The sequence below is a fragment of the Octopus bimaculoides genome, chromosome 8, assembly GCF_046866305.1.
Source record: "Octopus bimaculoides isolate indiv1 chromosome 8, ASM4686630v1, whole genome shotgun sequence".
NCBI lineage: Eukaryota > Metazoa > Mollusca > Cephalopoda > Octopoda > Octopodidae > Octopus > Octopus bimaculoides.
In genome coordinates this window covers 69,471,546-69,489,758 of record NC_142935.1, presented here as the reverse complement: position 1 = coordinate 69,489,758, position 18,213 = coordinate 69,471,546, and the positions used below count along the sequence as shown (strand labels likewise).

The 18,213-nt window shown below is 37.4% G+C and overlaps 1 protein-coding gene across 1 annotated transcript in view; it reads left to right on the top strand.

The window, feature by feature from the left end:
• LOC106867808 (atrial natriuretic peptide receptor 1) overlaps positions 1 to 18,213 on the top strand; it is an 898,165-nt gene that overhangs the window by 828,540 nt on the left and 51,412 nt on the right. The window contains exons 15-18 of the mRNA XM_052970159.2: positions 981 to 1,152; positions 4,565 to 4,714; positions 8,348 to 8,471; positions 16,668 to 16,736. Coding sequence (XP_052826119.1) covers positions 981 to 1,152; positions 4,565 to 4,714; positions 8,348 to 8,471; positions 16,668 to 16,736 — 515 coding nt within the window. The remainder of the gene's footprint in view (positions 1 to 980; positions 1,153 to 4,564; positions 4,715 to 8,347; positions 8,472 to 16,667; positions 16,737 to 18,213) is intronic.

Sequence of the window (18,213 nt, the reverse complement as noted above, 5' to 3'; positions counted from 1 at the left end):
GACTGCGGCCATGCTGGAGCACCGCCTTTAGTCAAGCAAATCGACCCAAGGACTTATTCTTTGGAAGCCTAGTACTTATTCTATCGGTCTCTTTTGCTGAACCGCTAAGTTACGGGGACATAAACACACCAGCATCGGTTGTCAAGCGATGTTGGGGGGAAAAACACAGACACACAAGCACATACACACACATACATATATATATATACATATATACGACAGGCTTCTTTCAGTTTCCGTCTACCAAATCCACTCACAAAGCTTTGGTCAGCCCAAGGCTATACTAGAAGACACTTGCCCAAAGTGCCATGCAGTAGGAATGAACCCAGAACCATGTAGCTGGTAAAACAAGCTACTTACCACACAGCCACTCTTTTTATCTATGGACCCCTTTGATTACTATTTCATTCTGGTGGATCCCCATAGTCATTTGATGTTTAAAAACTAGTTTCATAGAAACTTCTTTAAAAATTCCTATTTTGTTTTTCACACATTAACTTGTGTAAGGTCAACTATGGAAATAATTGAAAATAAAAACCTAGCTGTTTCTTGCAATACATACCAATTACATACATCTAATGCAAAATTTTTTCAGGTGACCTTAAAATACTTTTCTAGATTCCTAATTTACTATTTTGTTATATGGGCCTTCAAAAACCTTATACAGACCCTCAGGGGCTTTATGGACCCCAGTTAAGAATCACTGTTCTAATGTTACAGTTGACTGACTTACTGCTGTATTTTCTGGTGATGACATATTTATGATCAGTGTTACAGCTGACTGGCTACTATATTTCTTCTGATGAAGATACATTGCTGTAGCAATGCTACAGTTCACTGACTAACTGGAGTATTTTTTAGTGACAACATATTTATGCTCATTATTACAGTTGGCTAACTATTATGTATATTCTGATGATGGCATATGGTTGTAGTAATGTTACAGTTGACTGACTAACTGTGAAACTTCTTCCTTTCAGAAATTTACCAAAAAGTAAAAGATGGATTGAAACCAGCATTCCGACCAACATTGGACTATTCCGAATGTCCATCTGAGGATCTTGTCAACTTGATAAAGAAATGCTGGTCCGAAGATCCAAATGATAGACCAGATATGCAGAGCATGAAACAACAAATCAAGAAAATGAACAAGTAAGATTTATGTAGTTTAGTTTATATCTTATGCACAAGACTTCTTACTGTCAACTCATAGCTATGATTTAAGGTGCTAGACTACAGATCATGGGCTCTTAAGTTCAATTTTAGTCAATAAGTGTTAAGTTGCAGGTTAAACAACCACAATACTACAATACCATTGCTGTTTGAAAAGAATATTTTGATAGCTACCTTGGAGTACATACATACATACATACATACATACATACATACACACACACACACACACACACATACATACATACATACATATATACACACACACATACATACATACATACATACATACACACACACACATACATACATACATACATACATACATATACACACACACACATACATACATACATACAAACATACATACATACATGCATACAAACACACACACACACACACACACACACACACACACACACATACATACAAAGGGGAATCCAAATAAATGAAGCTGACCATATTAAAGCCTGTGGGTCAAAAGGATATTGGTAGAACTAGAAAATTAAAACAGCCACCAAGTTGAAACACAACTGGCCAGATATTGTTGTGCAGGACCACAAAGAAAAGGTATGTTCCATTGTGGAAATCAGCTGTGGTTAGCAAAATACAAGAGAAAGAGGGCATCTATGGACCATAGATAAGGAGTTTGCAAATTCAGTACTCAAGACTCACGTTCAACTTCATACACATTATTATTGGAGTAACAGGATACATATCAACCCTTCTGGAGTAAAGTATGACTGAACTTGGGATCTTGAGGAGAAAATGCAAATCCTTAATTCATACACTACAAATGATCACAATATCCGGGACTATAAAAGTCTGCAAGACCTTCTTAAGATTTGAAGGATGATGGTTAAAAGAAGATACTTTCCTTTACAACCTTGCTACCAAAGTAGGTGACCGGTTAAAATTTACTCTAAAATTAGAAAGAGAAATAGAACATACATACATACATACATACATACATACATACATACATACATACATACATACATATTCTCTTTTACTCTTTTACACATTTCAATCATTTGACTGCAGCCATACTGGAGTACAGCCTTTAATTGAAATCAACCGCAGGTCTTGTAAGCCTAGCACTTATTCTATCAGTCTCTTTTGCTGAACCATTAGATTTCAGGGACATAAACATACCAGCAGTGGTTGTCAAGCAATGCTGGCGGCACGTAAAAGCACCCACTACACTCTTGGAGTGTTAGGAAGGGCATCCAGTTGTAGAAACTCTGCCAGATCAGACTGGAGCCTGGTGCAGCCATCTGGCTCACCAATCCCCAGTCAAACCGTCCAACCCATGCCAGCATGGAAAGCGGACGTTAAACGATGATGATGATGATGATGATATATATATATATATACATGACGGGCTTCTTTCAGTTTCCATCTAGCAAATCCACCCACACGGCTTTGGTCAGCTATAGTTGAAGACAATTGCCCAAGGTGCCATGCAGTAGGACTCAATCCAGAACCATGTGGTTGGGAAGCAAGTTTCTCACCACACACCCACACTATGCATACAGACAGACAAACACGTGTGCACACACATACATACATACATACATACACACATACATACAGACATACATAGACACATTACTGTCTCAAGTCTTAGGATTCATGGGGCCAGTTACCCAGTTCCCAAGGAATACAAATGACTGGGGTTACAACCGTCACCCTGAACAGGATACCAGACTGTCATAGGGATACTCATTCACAGCTGAGTAGATTTGAGCAATGTGAAATGACGTGTTTTGCTCAAGAACACAACACTGTCCAGTCCAGGAATCAAACCAAATCTTGCAATCATGAGGCTTACACCTTATCCACAAGACCAAATGCTTTCACAAGCACACATAGATCGCTAGATGGATAAACAGAACAATCAACACACACATACATACATGCACGCACGTGTGGGCGCACACACACACACATGCACACATGTTGATAGAAAGCTTTTATGGTGTAGATATATAAATAGCTACCCTAGTGCAGATATTGAAAGATATTTCGGTATCAATAGACAAATAGATATTTCAATGTAGATATACTGATAGCTACTTTTGTGAAGATATACAGATAAATAGTTTGCAGTAAATATGCAGACAGGGGACTTGGTGTACATATATAGGCAGCTAACTTGCTCTCTTACAGCCCTGTTTATTACTCAATAAAACTATAAAAGGTCTAAGTTGTATTCCATGGGTTTGCATTAAATGAATAAGTATCATAATAAACTGTTATTTGCACAGTGAACAGTGAGATCTGAAATTATTATTATTATTATCATCATCATTATTATTATTATTATTATTATTATTGCTTGGAATCGAACTCAGAATTCTGGGGTTAGTAGCCCGTGCTCTTAACCACTTCGCCATATGCCCGTGGGCATATGGCATAGTGGTTAAGAGCACGGGCTGCAAACCCCAAGATTCCGAGTTCGATTCCAAGCAGTGACCTGAACAACAATAACAACAACAACAATAATAATAATAATAATAATAACAACATCGAAGAATACCTTAGGAATGAGGACCCAGGTTCGAAATTTTCCCATGACACCTGAAGAAGGCTGGAGGGTATATCAGCTGAAACATTGTGTTAACAACAAACAAGATGAGGACAAATATCTGTTGAATGTAAATAATGAAAATAATTATCATTATTATTATTAGATGGCAGAATCATTAGGGCACCAGGCAAAATGTTTAGCAGCATTTTATCCGTCTTTACATTCTGAGTTCAAATTCAGCTGAGGTCAACTTTGCCTTTCATCTTTTCGGGGGTCAATAGAATAAGTACCAGTTGAGTACTGGGGTCAATGAAATTAACTTAACCCAACCTCTTCCAAATTTCAGACCTTGTGTCTATAGTAGAAAGAGTTATTATTATTATTATCATTATTATCGTTCAGTAGTTTTATTTTTATAACGTGCTTTCACTTCACTACCGAGCGCAGCTCTGTGCGCCTTGGGTATGTGCTGTGGTTTACTGTGATGCTCTTATGGTTACTGTATTATTTATTATTATTATTATTATTATTATTATTATTATAAACTATTATTATCAGTTGGCAGACATCAATACTAATCAGTAACCAGTCTGGTCACTGAAGTTATAAACAATCATCAGTTCATTTAGATTCAAAGGGCTGAATACTTCTGGCAGCAGTGTCACAAAATACTCACCAATAAATTGAGTAGTCTTGAAAACATTATCATTGTAAAAAAAGGAAGATGATCTCCTGTGACATAAACAACAGTGATAAGCATATTTGCATTAGAATCTGCTGAAATGTATTAAGAATAATTATATATCAGTTAATTGTTAAATATTTATATTTTCCTTATTAATTTTCTTTTATCATCAGAGACGGGGACAAAGGAAACCTTTTGGATAACCTTTTGTCCCGTATGGAACAATATGCCAACAATTTAGAGGCATTGGTGGAAGAGCGAACTGGGGACTTTCTTGAACAGAAGAAACGAGCAGAAGACCTTCTTTACAGCATGTTACCAAAGTAAGTAACTTTTTCAACTAGCAGTGTATGAGGATAGATTGGCTGTCTTCTGACAGATTTCGTTTCAGTGCAGTGTGTGACCATCTGAGTAGACCGTGTTACAGAATAACTATAAATATAGATTGTAAATAATGTTTGACAGGTTCCGTGGAGACAGAGAGACAGGTAGCCAGATGTTTCTTGAAGATTCACAAAGGGATGGGTAGGAGCCAGATAGACATACGTGATCAATGAGATATAGAAATGTAAAATATATTTCTTTTGTTATAATGAATAAAAAACTCTTGGTACATTTCTCAAATCAAGAATGGTGATGGTGGTTATGGTGGTGGTGGCAGTGACGATGATGATGATGGGGAGGAGGAGGCAGAGGAGGAGGAGGAGGAAGGGGAGGGGAGGGGGAGGGGTGTGGGTGGGGAGGAGGAGGGGAGGAGGAGAAGGAGGGGGACAGTGATGGTGATGATGATGGCGATGATGATGATGATGATGATGATGACAATGATGACAACGAAAATGATGAGGTCTAAAAAAATAATGTCAATATAATTAAGCAAAGCCATTGAATTATTTTATTTAAATTGTTTGAAAAAATATTTTGCTAAGATTTCATCAAAGTCTAGTGATTTGATGAATTCAGTTTTTTTCTGTAATTAATCTGATATTGATTGACAACACAATTCATATCATGGTTTGAATGATTCATACAGACATAATATACATGTATGTATGTATATGTGTGTAACATTTGGGAAGTGTTATATCATTTGTAAGTGAAAGCACGTGGCTTAGTGGTTAGGGTATTCAGCTCAGCCGTAAGGTCATCAGTTCAATTCCCAGTAATGTGTTGTGTCCTTGAGCATGACAATTTATTTCACATTGCCCCAGTCCACTCAGCTGGCAAAAATGAGTTGTACCTATATTTCAAAAGAGCCAGCCTTGTCACATTCTGTGTCTTGTTGAATCTCCCTGAGAATTACGTTAAGGGTACACATGTCTGTAGAGTGCTCGGCCATGAGCAGGCTGTTCCATTAACTGGATCAATTGGAACACTCATCATCGTAACCGACAGAGTGTCACATGTCGTTCAGGTCATCTTTCTACAGAATTCACTTTAGTTATTGTTGAAGTATGAATTAGAGTAAGTGGGAAGAGTTGTCTTACCATCGCATAGGAAGACTATAGACTGTGTTGCACGGCATATGCACACACACACACAAGCACACACACACACACACACACACACACACACACACACACACACACATGCACACACACGTGTGCAGATATCTGAGCCTTGATATTTACAGTCATGTACCTATATCAGAAGTTATTATCTGCACTTTTGTGGAATGAGTTGTGCCCATAGCATCTCAGGTTTGTGGAGACAAGTGGGAACAATGTTGTTAATGTCTTTCTTAGTAGTTGTAAGCTGATGGCAGTAGGAATAACATGGCTACGGAGAGAATTCTAGAAAACCAACATTCTGGAGAAGAAGAACTGGCTGAGGCACGTCAAGTGTCCCATATATGTTGTTGTTGGCACTCCGTCGCTTACGACGTCGAGGGTTCCAGTTGATCTGATCAATGGAACAGCCTGCTTGTGAAATTAATGTGCAAGTGGCTGAGCACTCCACAGACACGTGTACCCTTAACGTAGTTCTCGGGGATATTCAGCGTGACACAGTGTGACAAGGCTGACCCTTTGAATTACAGGCACAACAGAAACAGGAAGAAAGAGTGAGAGAAAGTTGTGGTGAAAGAGTACAGCAGAGTTCGCGACCATCCCCTGCCAGAGCTTTGTGGAGCTTTAGGTGTTTTCGCTCAATAAACACTCACAATGCCCGGTCTGGGAATCGAAACCGCGATCTTATGACTGCGGGTCTGCTGCCCTAACCATTGGGCCATTGCGCCTCCAAGGCAGAGAGGTAGACAAGCAGGAAGCGGGAGACAGGCAGGCTTAACTTCACACATCAGTCAAGGCTATCTTCAACTGTTCTCTTAACAGTATAAGAAAACAGCTTCCATTTTTGCGCTATAGATATAGATGACTTATATCTCTCATTCCTTGGATAAACTGCTCTGGCAGAAATACACAAAATACTCTCCCAGCTCACGTAACTCAACCCAAGTGAATTTATATCTCAGCCAGATGTTTCATACCCATTACCTTCTGTTTGTTATTGATTGTGTTAGCAAAACAAACGCTAACATTCCAATTATCATTGTTCAATGTAGCTTTTGCACTCTTCTTTTTATCTGGTAAAGTATGCACATATGTGTATCTCTGTATGTGTTGTTATTGTGGTTACAGTTCAACTAGCATTGGAATTGTTCAAATTAATATTGTTATCTGTCAAAAATCAGTAATTTTGTCACACTGAATGCAAATATTCTGTTGCATAATTAAATTTATTTTTCTTTTGAGGTTTTATTTTTGTTTTCTTTCTGTAGTATTCAATCTATTTTGTGGTGAATATTGTTTCTTTCTGGGGGAACCTATCTCTTTGTGGTGAATATTGTTTTTCTAGAGATAACATCTTAAGTTGTAAACAAAATAAATTGCATTAAAAATGTTCTAAATTGAAAGACCTTATGTCATCACTAGTTTAGAGAGATATACAAAATATTTCAAAAGAAAATTCTAGGAAAGGATCTTTTTTTTTTTTATCCTTCCATTATACATAGTAAAAGGTTTGAATTCCACAGGAGCAAACAGAAGCATATATGAAGAGGTGAAAACACAACAACAACAGTAATAACATCATCAACATCAACAACAAAAGCAACAACAGAAAAGCAACAACAACAGTAGTAATAATGTTATTTCCGGCAAACACAAGAAATCATGTCATAATTAAAGTGAAATGGCTACAATTGAGGAGCAAAAAGCACATCATGGGATCCACTACCAAAAGTTTATGCTTTCTTAAGCATTTTACGGCAGAAATCAGATATTTATCTAATTTTATAGACCAATATATCTTTTGTTGAGGAATGTCATGGTTAAAATACTAACTAATTTCAGAAAATACTAATTTCATGACTCCAACCATGTTGCACTGAGAAGCTTATAAGAAGGGTGAAATAGCACTATCTACAACTACTAGGACATTTAAAAAGAAAAGAAAATGGGTTATATGGAAAAATATTTCATATGATTTCTCACTCAGAAGAAAAAGATCTCCCAGAATTATAAAAAATAATTATAAACCCTGAAGCAGTTCTCTCCCCTTAAACGGAATCTTCACCCTCTCTTCTATTTCTAAGTAGATTCTCACACTCTCTCTCTCTCTCTCACTCTTTCTCTCTCACTCTCTCTCTCTCTCTTTCTCTCTCTCTTTTACTCCAAAAGCTACTGTAGCAACAGTCACCAATCAAATTTTCCCACCAATTCTATTTTTTGGAAGAGATTTAACATTATTACTGGAATAACTGTGAAATTTAATTTTACATTAAAGGGTTAAAGCAGTAACAGCAAACCAAATGGTTCTGGAGTGTCTTTTGTTGTAGTTTTTTTTTTTTTTTTTTTTTTTTTACTCTTTAAAACTTTGTAAACCATTTCTCTATTCTCATGTTTCCAAATGTCTATGACTACTAGCACTAAACCAACTTTTCTCAACATTTCTTTTTCAAGGTCTGTTGCCGGGGCATTAATTCGGGGTGAAACTGTTCAAGCCGAAGAATTTGAAAGCGTAACCCTTTTCTTCAGTGACATTTGCGGTTTTACTGCAATGTCTGCAGAAAGTACTCCCCATCAAGTAAGTATACCATACCAAGTGCCCTATTTTCTTTCTATTCCTTCCATTCTGAGCTGTCTGGAGAAATTTTCAGAGAGGGGAGTGTTAATAATGTCTGTCATCTTGTTATATTTAGATTTATTTTTTTCTTTAATAGATAATTTCATTTCAATTACCATATTACATTGTTTTATAATATATAATATATCTTACATTATAAGTTGGCGAGCTGGCAGAAACATTAGTCCACTGGGCAAAATGCTTAACGGTATTACATTCTGAGTTTTGCCTTTCAGCCTTTCTGTGTCAATAAATTAAGTACCAGTTGCGTACTGGGTATACCAAATCCACTCACAAGGCATTGGCTGGTGTAGGGCTGTAATAGAAGGCACATGCCTAAGGTGGCATTTAGTGAGGTTGAACCTAAAACTACATGGTTGAGAGACAAACTTATTTTCTATATAGCCATACCTGTACTTCTCTCTCTCTCTCTCTCTCTGTCTATATATCCTCTTCTCTCTATCTATCTATCTATCCTCCTCTCTCTCTCTCTCTCTCTCTCTCTCTCTCTCTTTCTCTCTCTCTCTCTCTATCTATCTATCTATCTATCCTCCTCTCTCTCTCTCTCCACACACATGCACACACACACACATATATATATATATGTATAGGTAGTCTTATTTATTTAGAACTAGCAGAGGCACCCGGCGTTGCTCGGGAATGAAATTGTTGCTTATATACTTGAAGAAAAAAAGGCAAAATATGCTGTATAGAAATTTGAGGACATTCTGTAGATGAACTCTCAGATGAATGATGGCTGGGCGCCTCTCATGAATGGGGAAAATTGAAGATGTGCCAAAAAGCCTCATTGGTACTTGGAAACTTTTACGAAAATTAAAATGGGGATCGTTGCCAGTGCCCCTGGACTGGCTCTTGTGCGGGTGGCACATAAAATACACCATTTCGAGCGTGGCCGTTGCCAGTACCGTCTGACTGGCCTTCGTGCGGGTGACACGTAAAAGCACCCACTACACTCTCTGAGTGGTTGGCGTTAGGAACGGCATCCAGCTGTAGAAACTCTGCCAAATTAGATTGGAGCCTGGTGTTGCCATCCGGTTTCACCAGTCCTCAGTCAAATCGTCCAACCCATGCTAGCATGGAAAGTGGACGTTAAAGGATGATGATGATGATGATGATTAAATGAAAAAAAATGATGTACGTGAATATCCTCAGAAGAGTAATTGAAATAAATGGTGATTGTGGAGCCCCCCCACGCACGCACGCGCGCACGCATACACACGTGTGTCTTTGTAAATATGTTTGTATACATTTATGTATGTGTGTGTTTGTAAGAGACAGAGTGTGAGTGAGAGAGAGAGGTTTGTTGTCATGTATACGTATATGCATAAATATACATACATCTTTGGATGTATGCATATGACAACACAGCCCTTGACTCACTCACACTCTGTCTCTTACAAACACGCACGCGCGCGCTACACACGTGTGTCTTTGTAAATATGTTTGTATACATTTATGTATGTGTGTGTTTGTAAGAGACAGAGAGTGTGAGTGAATCAAGGTGTGTGTGTGTGTATGCATGTGTATGTGTGTGAGACAGAGTGAGAGAGCGGTGTGTATGTAGTATTTACTCTCTCTCTCTCTCTCTCATACACATGAACACACAAAATAGAAAGTGAAGCTTTTTGCGGTTGTTACGTCAATACCGGAAGTTGACATTGAAGAACCTTTTTAAAGAAGTGAATCTTAAATATAAAGCAATATTATTTATTTTTAATTAAAAAAATCAAATGAAGAGTCTAAGATTTATCCGAGGTCAAATTATTCATGCATTACAAGTATGGAAACATTTGGTGAAGTCGATTTCACGTGAAAAGCGATTACACACACATCTCTGTTTTATATATAGTATAGATATAGATAACTTGGGTGAAAACCTCGTAATGTGCATTTAAAAGTTCTTATGTCACTATTGGGCTACCACATCATATCCTACATTTGAGAATATGCCATTCATTATATTCCACTCAATGAAGCACTTACTCATGGCTGTTGCTGAACAGTATTCAACTGTAGAATAATTTGAAAGAACTCAGCAACTTAAAGCTGGGGCAGAAACATATGTTCTTTTCCTCCTTATGGCCTTAATTCACCACCTCTCTTTATCTCAAACCTACCCCACACATGTTTCTACACACCTCCCAACTTTAACTGTCCATCCCCTCCACCTCCACACCTGTACAATGCCTGGCTCAGTACCCTCACCACACACCACTTGACACCATTATAACACTCATACACATTGCTCAACTCAGTATTCACACCACACATCCACACACATTCATATGAACATATACTCGCACACACCTTCCCACTCCACATACACACCAGCACCCAACACCTTCCATTACCCACACTACACACCATTATGGTACACATACCCCCACACACTTACCAGTACCCTCATTACACACACCATTATACAACCTCCCCTGCACACTATTCAACTCAGTACCTACACCACAGACCATTATGCATACTTTCACATGCACACATGCATTCACACATACCTTCCCATTCCACACACAAGCACTCAATACCTCGCACCCTAACTTTCGTCACCCCTATCCCACTTCACACTTCCATGCATTCCCCCATAACACACTATTCACTCCTAAAAACGCACATTGCACATGCACACAACACACCTGAACACAGACAATTGTTGTTGGCACTCTATCGCTTACAACGTCGAGGGTTCCAGTTGATCCGATCAACGGAACAGCCTGCTCGTAAAATTAACGTGCAAGTGGCTGAGCACTCCACAGACACGTGTACCCTTAACGTAGTTTACTGGGATATTCAACGTGACACAGTGTGACAAGGCTGACCCTTTGAATTACAGGTACAACAGAAACAGGAAGTAAGAGTGAAAGAAAGTTGTGGTGAAAGAGTACAGCAGGGTTCGCCACCATCCCCTGTCGGAGCCTTGTGGAGCTTTAGGAGTTTTCACTCAATAAACACTCGCAACGCCCGGTCTGGGAATCGAAACCACGATTTTATGACCACGAGTTCGCTGCCCTAACCACTGGGCCATTGCGCCTCCACCACACAGACAATATACACACATAGGCATACACAACAAACACACACACACACTATAGTGTCTTACCCACACACATGTGCACACCACTCGAACAAGCACATATTAACTGCTACACACAAGTGTTTGCACATGCACACACACAATAGCCTCACACACATACTATACACAGCCTCACACATATACACACATCCATACACACACACAATAGCCTCACACATATACACACATCCATACATACACACATACACACACAAACATAATAGCCTCACGCACATACTATACACACCCTCACACATATACACACATCCATACACACACACACACACACACACACAAATACATGAAACACACATCACTCCACACAATGCAGGCTTATACACATACTTATACACATACACATACACACTCCCATATGCATACAAGCCCACATAATCTTAAGCTCACCCACACACATACATTCACACGTGTTCACTCCCTTCCACACAAACACATTCACACACATCATTCTCACATACGCACATGTCCTTGCAAACCCTATCTCTGCCTGGTTACCGTTATTATCTGCCTTTCACTCAGCCTCTTTCATCCAGTCATTTCATCATGTTGAATCATTAATCCCTACACAGTTTTTACTCTCTCAGTTTTATTTTTTCTTGTTCTCCCTATTTTTTTCCTCTCAACCCTTTCTGTCAAAGAACATGGGATTGAAATGTCAAAGACTTTTCCATTCTTCCTGAGCATCAAACTAATACACCTGCTTGTTATTCCATCACCTGTCTTTGTCTTTTGTATTTTGTAAATTTGAACTATATCATCATCATCATCATCATCATCATCATCATCAACCTTTAATGTCCGCTTTCTATGCAAGCATGGGTTGGACGATTTGACTGAGGACTGGCGAACCAGATGGCTGCACAAGGATCCAATCTGAACTGGCAGAGTTTCTACAGCTGGATGCCCTTTCTAACGTCAATCACTCCGAGAGTTTAGTGGGTGCTTTTACATGCCACCAGTACTGACAACAGCCATGCTCAAATGGTGTTTTTTATGTGTTACCTGCACAGGAGCCAGTCCAGCGGTACTAGCAGCAACCTCGCTCAAATGTTTTCTTTTCATGTGCCACCAGCACAAGTGCCAATAAGGCGACGCTGGTTACGATCATGCTCAAATGGTGCTTTTTATGTGCCACTGGCATGGAAGCCAGACAGCTGTTCTGACAATGATCATGCTCGGATTGTGCTCTTAGCACTCCACTGGCACTGGTGCCAGTCATTGAATTTGATTCGATTTCGATTTCACTTGCCTCAACAGGTCTTCACAAGAAGAGTTTAGTGTCCAATGAAGGAAAGATACACATAAGTGGGCTGGTTACACCCCTGGCATAGGCCACAGGTTATAGTCTCACTTGTCTTGCTGGGTCTTCTCATGCACAGCATATTTCCAAAGGTCTCAGTCACTAGTCATTGCTTCGGTGAGGCCTAATGTTCGAAGGTCGTGCTTCATCACCGCATTCCAGTTCTTCCTGGGCCTACCTCTACCACAGGTTCCCTCAACTACTAGGGTGTGTCACCTTTTCACACGGTTATCCTCATCCATTCTCACCACATGACCATACCAGCGCAGTCGTCTCTCTTGCAGACCACATCTGATGCTTCTTAGGTTCAACTTTTCTCTTAAAGTACTTACACTCGGTCTTGTATGCACACTGACATTACACATCCATCAGAGCATACTGGCTTCATTCCTTGTGTGCTTACGCATGTCCTCAGCAGTCATGGCCCATGTTTCACTGTCATGTAGCATGGCTGTTCGTACACATGCGTCATACAGTCTGCCTTTTACTCTGAGCGAGAGGCCCTTTGTCACCAGCAGAGGTAAGTTTGCTCAGGCTATTCTTATTCTAGCAAGCTCTCTGAACTTTTCCCCAGCTATTCTTATTCTAGCAACATATATATATATATATATATATATATATATATATATATATATATGTATATATATATACCATCAGTGGATCACATATCTGAAAAAGAAGCACACTCTAAAGGATAGAGTAATGTATTTACATGCAGATGAATATATATCCAGTCAAAGAGTGATATGCCCTCCGCCATTTGAGTTTGATGAGTTATTGATTTGTGTGAATGTTGATGTTTCATTCAATTAATTTTATAATCTTATGTAAAGATTTTACTGTTTTTCAAATAAAAGCAATATTTTTCTAGTAAAATTGTTTATTCCCATTCCATTATCTTTTTTATTATTGGTTTTAGTGGGTGTTTTTTTTTGTTTTTTTTTTCAAGTAAATTCAATTTGTGTAAAGTTTGTTTTAATGTTCAACGCACAAACTGACGAATAATCAATCTATATTAGATATATAAAAACATTTCAGATCCTTCTTCAATATTATGAAACAATGATGAGTGTATACCTATTATCACAAATTCGTGTCCACTCAAAAACTTGACAGCAAACTGCCACAAATTATGGCCTGATTTAGAATCTGGAAATAAAATAAAACTTTTTAAATATTTTTTATTCTATCTTCAGCTATTGTTCCTATAAAAAGAAGTTTCTGGACTTTGAAATATTCTATGTACTCCCTATGAGGCATTTTTGCATAACATAAACCAGAGTCAAGTTAGTATGGGAGCCAATTTGATAGTGAAAATATCAGATTTAATTTATTAGTAAAATTCATTTACTTAACATGGCTTAAATTTACACTTAAATAGTCATGACTGAAGATCAGGTTATTTGCCTTGATACTTGACCATGTACCCATGCTATTATATATATCATCATCATCATTATTTAATGTTTGTTGTCCATGCTAGCATGGGTTGGATGGTATGACCAGAGCTGGCGAGCCAGTGGGGCTGCACCAGACTCCAGTCTGATTTGGCATGGTTTCTATGACTGGATGCCCTTCCTAACACCAACCACTTTTCAGAGTGTATTGGATGCTTTTCCATGGCACTGCACAGGCACTTTTACGTGGCACCACACATGTGCTTTGTAAAAGCACCATGCAGATGCTTTTATATATATAATGTTAATATAAAATTCTCCAGTACTAAGCATCAATAATTACCAAGTATTAGCAACCTCACTGTAATTGTTCCAACAGGTAACTCTTACTTTGCTTCTCTGGATTACGAGTATTATCAGGAGTAGATTTCAAACAATTTTAAAGAATACAGAGACAGGTACATCAGCAAAATTTTGTCTTTTAATTTTACAGTTGGTCATACAGCATAATTAGTTGGTTACAATGACCAACATATGTTTCTGCTGCACAGAGTAAGTGCAGTTGCACGTATAGTTATACATACATATATATATATATATATATATATATATATATATATATATATATATATATATATATATTCGTATGAGAAAAAGAAAATGGAGAAATTAATATATAGACATCAATTTATTTGAACAAATTCCATTCAGTATAACATCAAATTCTTTACACCTACAGCTGTTTCCATACATGATTAATTCAATTTGAAGAATTGAATTAAATTAGATTAATTTAAATGTTCCCATTGAATATCGTAGTTTGGGTATTTCGTCAGGGGAGAGAATTTTTTAGAAAGGAGCTACATTCCGTTTTGGTTAACCTTTCATAGACTTAGATATGTGTGTTTTAGCAACAGGTGTATTTTTTAAAAAACCATTACTATTCCTATGTACTTGTGCGTGTGTGCGTTAAAGTGTTGAAAGCTACAAAATGATGACAAATCAAAATCGGGTTCTGCAGATTCTGCCCAAGTTACAGATTAAGTAGGTATTTATATTGTTTTTATCTTAAGAAGGGATTTTGCTGAACTTGTGAGAGGTCTTTATAGGGATGATGCCCTTTTTGCAATCAGAAATCTATCAAGTAGAAAATTAGAACTATATAAGAAGAAATTTTTTTTTTTAACTTTTGACTCTCCGTAACAATTGAAAATGAACATGAGTCAATTAACTTCCTGGATATTAACCTAAATTTCATTACTAACAACTATGAACCATACCACAAGCCTAACTCCAATCTTAAGTATATAAATATTGGAAGTAATCATCCCAGTTCTGTAAAAAAAACTTTCTAATTTACAATATTTCTAGAAGAATTTCTAATTTATCATCTCCTAAGGATATTTTTAACAGAAACACTGACTATTATTATATAGCACTCCGCAAAGGTGGGTATAAACAGAAATTAAAGTATCATGCACAAAATATGGACCATCATTGCTCTGATGGCACGGATGCTACTCGTGATAGCAATTATTTTAAAGGACAAGGTAGAAATAGAAATAAGGGTAGAAATAGAAATAAGGGTAGAAATAGAAATAAGGGTAGAAATGATAAGGGTAAATGTCCAATAAATAACAATGATATACAGAATATGGAAACCAATTCATTGCCTTGTTCAGCTGCAGTGGTGCGTATGGATGAGGACAGTTGCATGATGAAGTACTGAGCTCAAATTGTGGAGGGAACTTGTGGGAGGGGTGGACCCAGGAAGATATGGGATGAAGTGGTGAGAGAGTATCCTCAGACTCTGGGCTTCACTGAGGAAATGAGAAGGGACTGGGAGTTGAAGCAATTTGCTGTCCTTGAGAAGATGTGCCAAGCTAAGTAAAATTGCTGTCATATATACAGGTTTGTCCTTTACAGTTTCTGGTGTCACATAAAAAGCACTCATGCTTGTGCTGAGTAAATGTACCCATGCTAGTGGCACATAAAAAGCACCCAGCACATTCTGTAAAGTGGTTGGCATTAACAGGGGTGTTCAGACATAGAAACCATACCACAACAGACAATTGGAGTCTGGACAACTCCCTAGCTGGCCAGCTCCTGTCAAACCCTCCAACCAATGCCAGTATGGAAAACAGATGTTAAATGATGATGATGATGATGATAATGATATGATGATGATATATACTTGTATGCAGATTAATATCCATCTATCCCTCACTTTCCCTCTCACTCCCTCACGTTTCTTCTCTCTCTCTCTCTCTCAATCTCATTCCCTCTCTCTTTCATAATAAAGACATGTCTCACTCTCCCTTGTTTTTCATCTCCAGGTTGTGGCTCTCCTAAATGATTTATACACAATGTTTGATTCAACAATTGAACAGTTTGATGTCTATAAGGTAAGTAGAGATGTATTCATTCTTCTATTCATTGACTAGTTTCATTAACTGGACAGTGGGCATGTTGGTGCTCTAGTATTTATTTAAGTCTTGAACATATCTTCATGTGTTTTTGTTGAACAGCTAAGTCATGAGGCATAAAAGAGAACAATACACATACTTTTCAATATACAATTGCACTTCTATCTGCAAGTGTATGTGTATACATAACTTTTATGCCTTTTTTCGGTTCCTTGTTTCAGTCATTTGACTGTGGCCATGCTGGAGTAAATCAACCCCAGGACTTATTCTTTGTAAGCCTAGTACTTATTCTATCGGTGTCTTTTACTGAACCGCTAGGTTGTGGGAATGTAAAAATGCCAACATCAGCTGTCAAGCAATGGTGGGATGACAAACACAGACACACAAATACATATATACATACATACGTGTATGTATATATATATATATATATATATATATATATATATATATATATATATATATATATAGGAGAGTATTGTAGTTCGCTTGAAGCATTGTGTATTGTTTGTAAAGAATAAAAAGTTTAGGAAGGTATAACAATGCAATATAGAACAGAAAATGGACTGTATACCTGTTGTAACTTGGTAAACTGTAGCCCGAAATATCATCGGACTACAGTTTACCAAGTTACAACAGGTATACACTCCATTTTTTGTTCTATATTGCATTGTTATACCTTCCTAAACTTTTTATTCTTTACAATGTATATATATATATATATATATATATATATATATATATATATATATATATATATATACATATATGTATATATATATACATATCTGTATATATATATACATATATGTATATGTATACATATATGTATATATATACATATACATATATATACATATATATACATATATATATATATATATATATATATATATATATATATATATATATATATATATATATATAGACTTATGTTCGTGGCAACTTCAACATGGCTGTTCCATATGGAACTACGTTAGCTCCAGGAAAATATCTTCTCCAGCTGGTTATTGACAGGAAGCGAACCCCTACCATCTAGCAGTTTGATAGGACCAGTAAACCAGTCTGGTTTCAGGGGTTTTCCCTTCCTCAGTACTGGACACCATTCTGCTAGACATGGCAGTCATTCATTTTAGCCTTAATATATAGAAGAATAAGCGACATTTGGCCACTGATCTTGCAACAAGCAAAGTAGCTAGTTCTAAAATCTCTATAAGAAATGCAAGTAGTAACAATACTGGAAAGTAATGTTTGTTGCCACTTCAACATGGCTGTTCCATACACAATTATATATCTACATTTATGTATGTTTATATATATATATATATATATACATACATACACTTATATATGTACTCACACACACGTACACATATGTGTGTGTGTGTGTGTGTATGTGTGTGTGTGTGTGTGCGTAATACATACATGATGAGCTCTTGTTCATCTTCTATTTCTC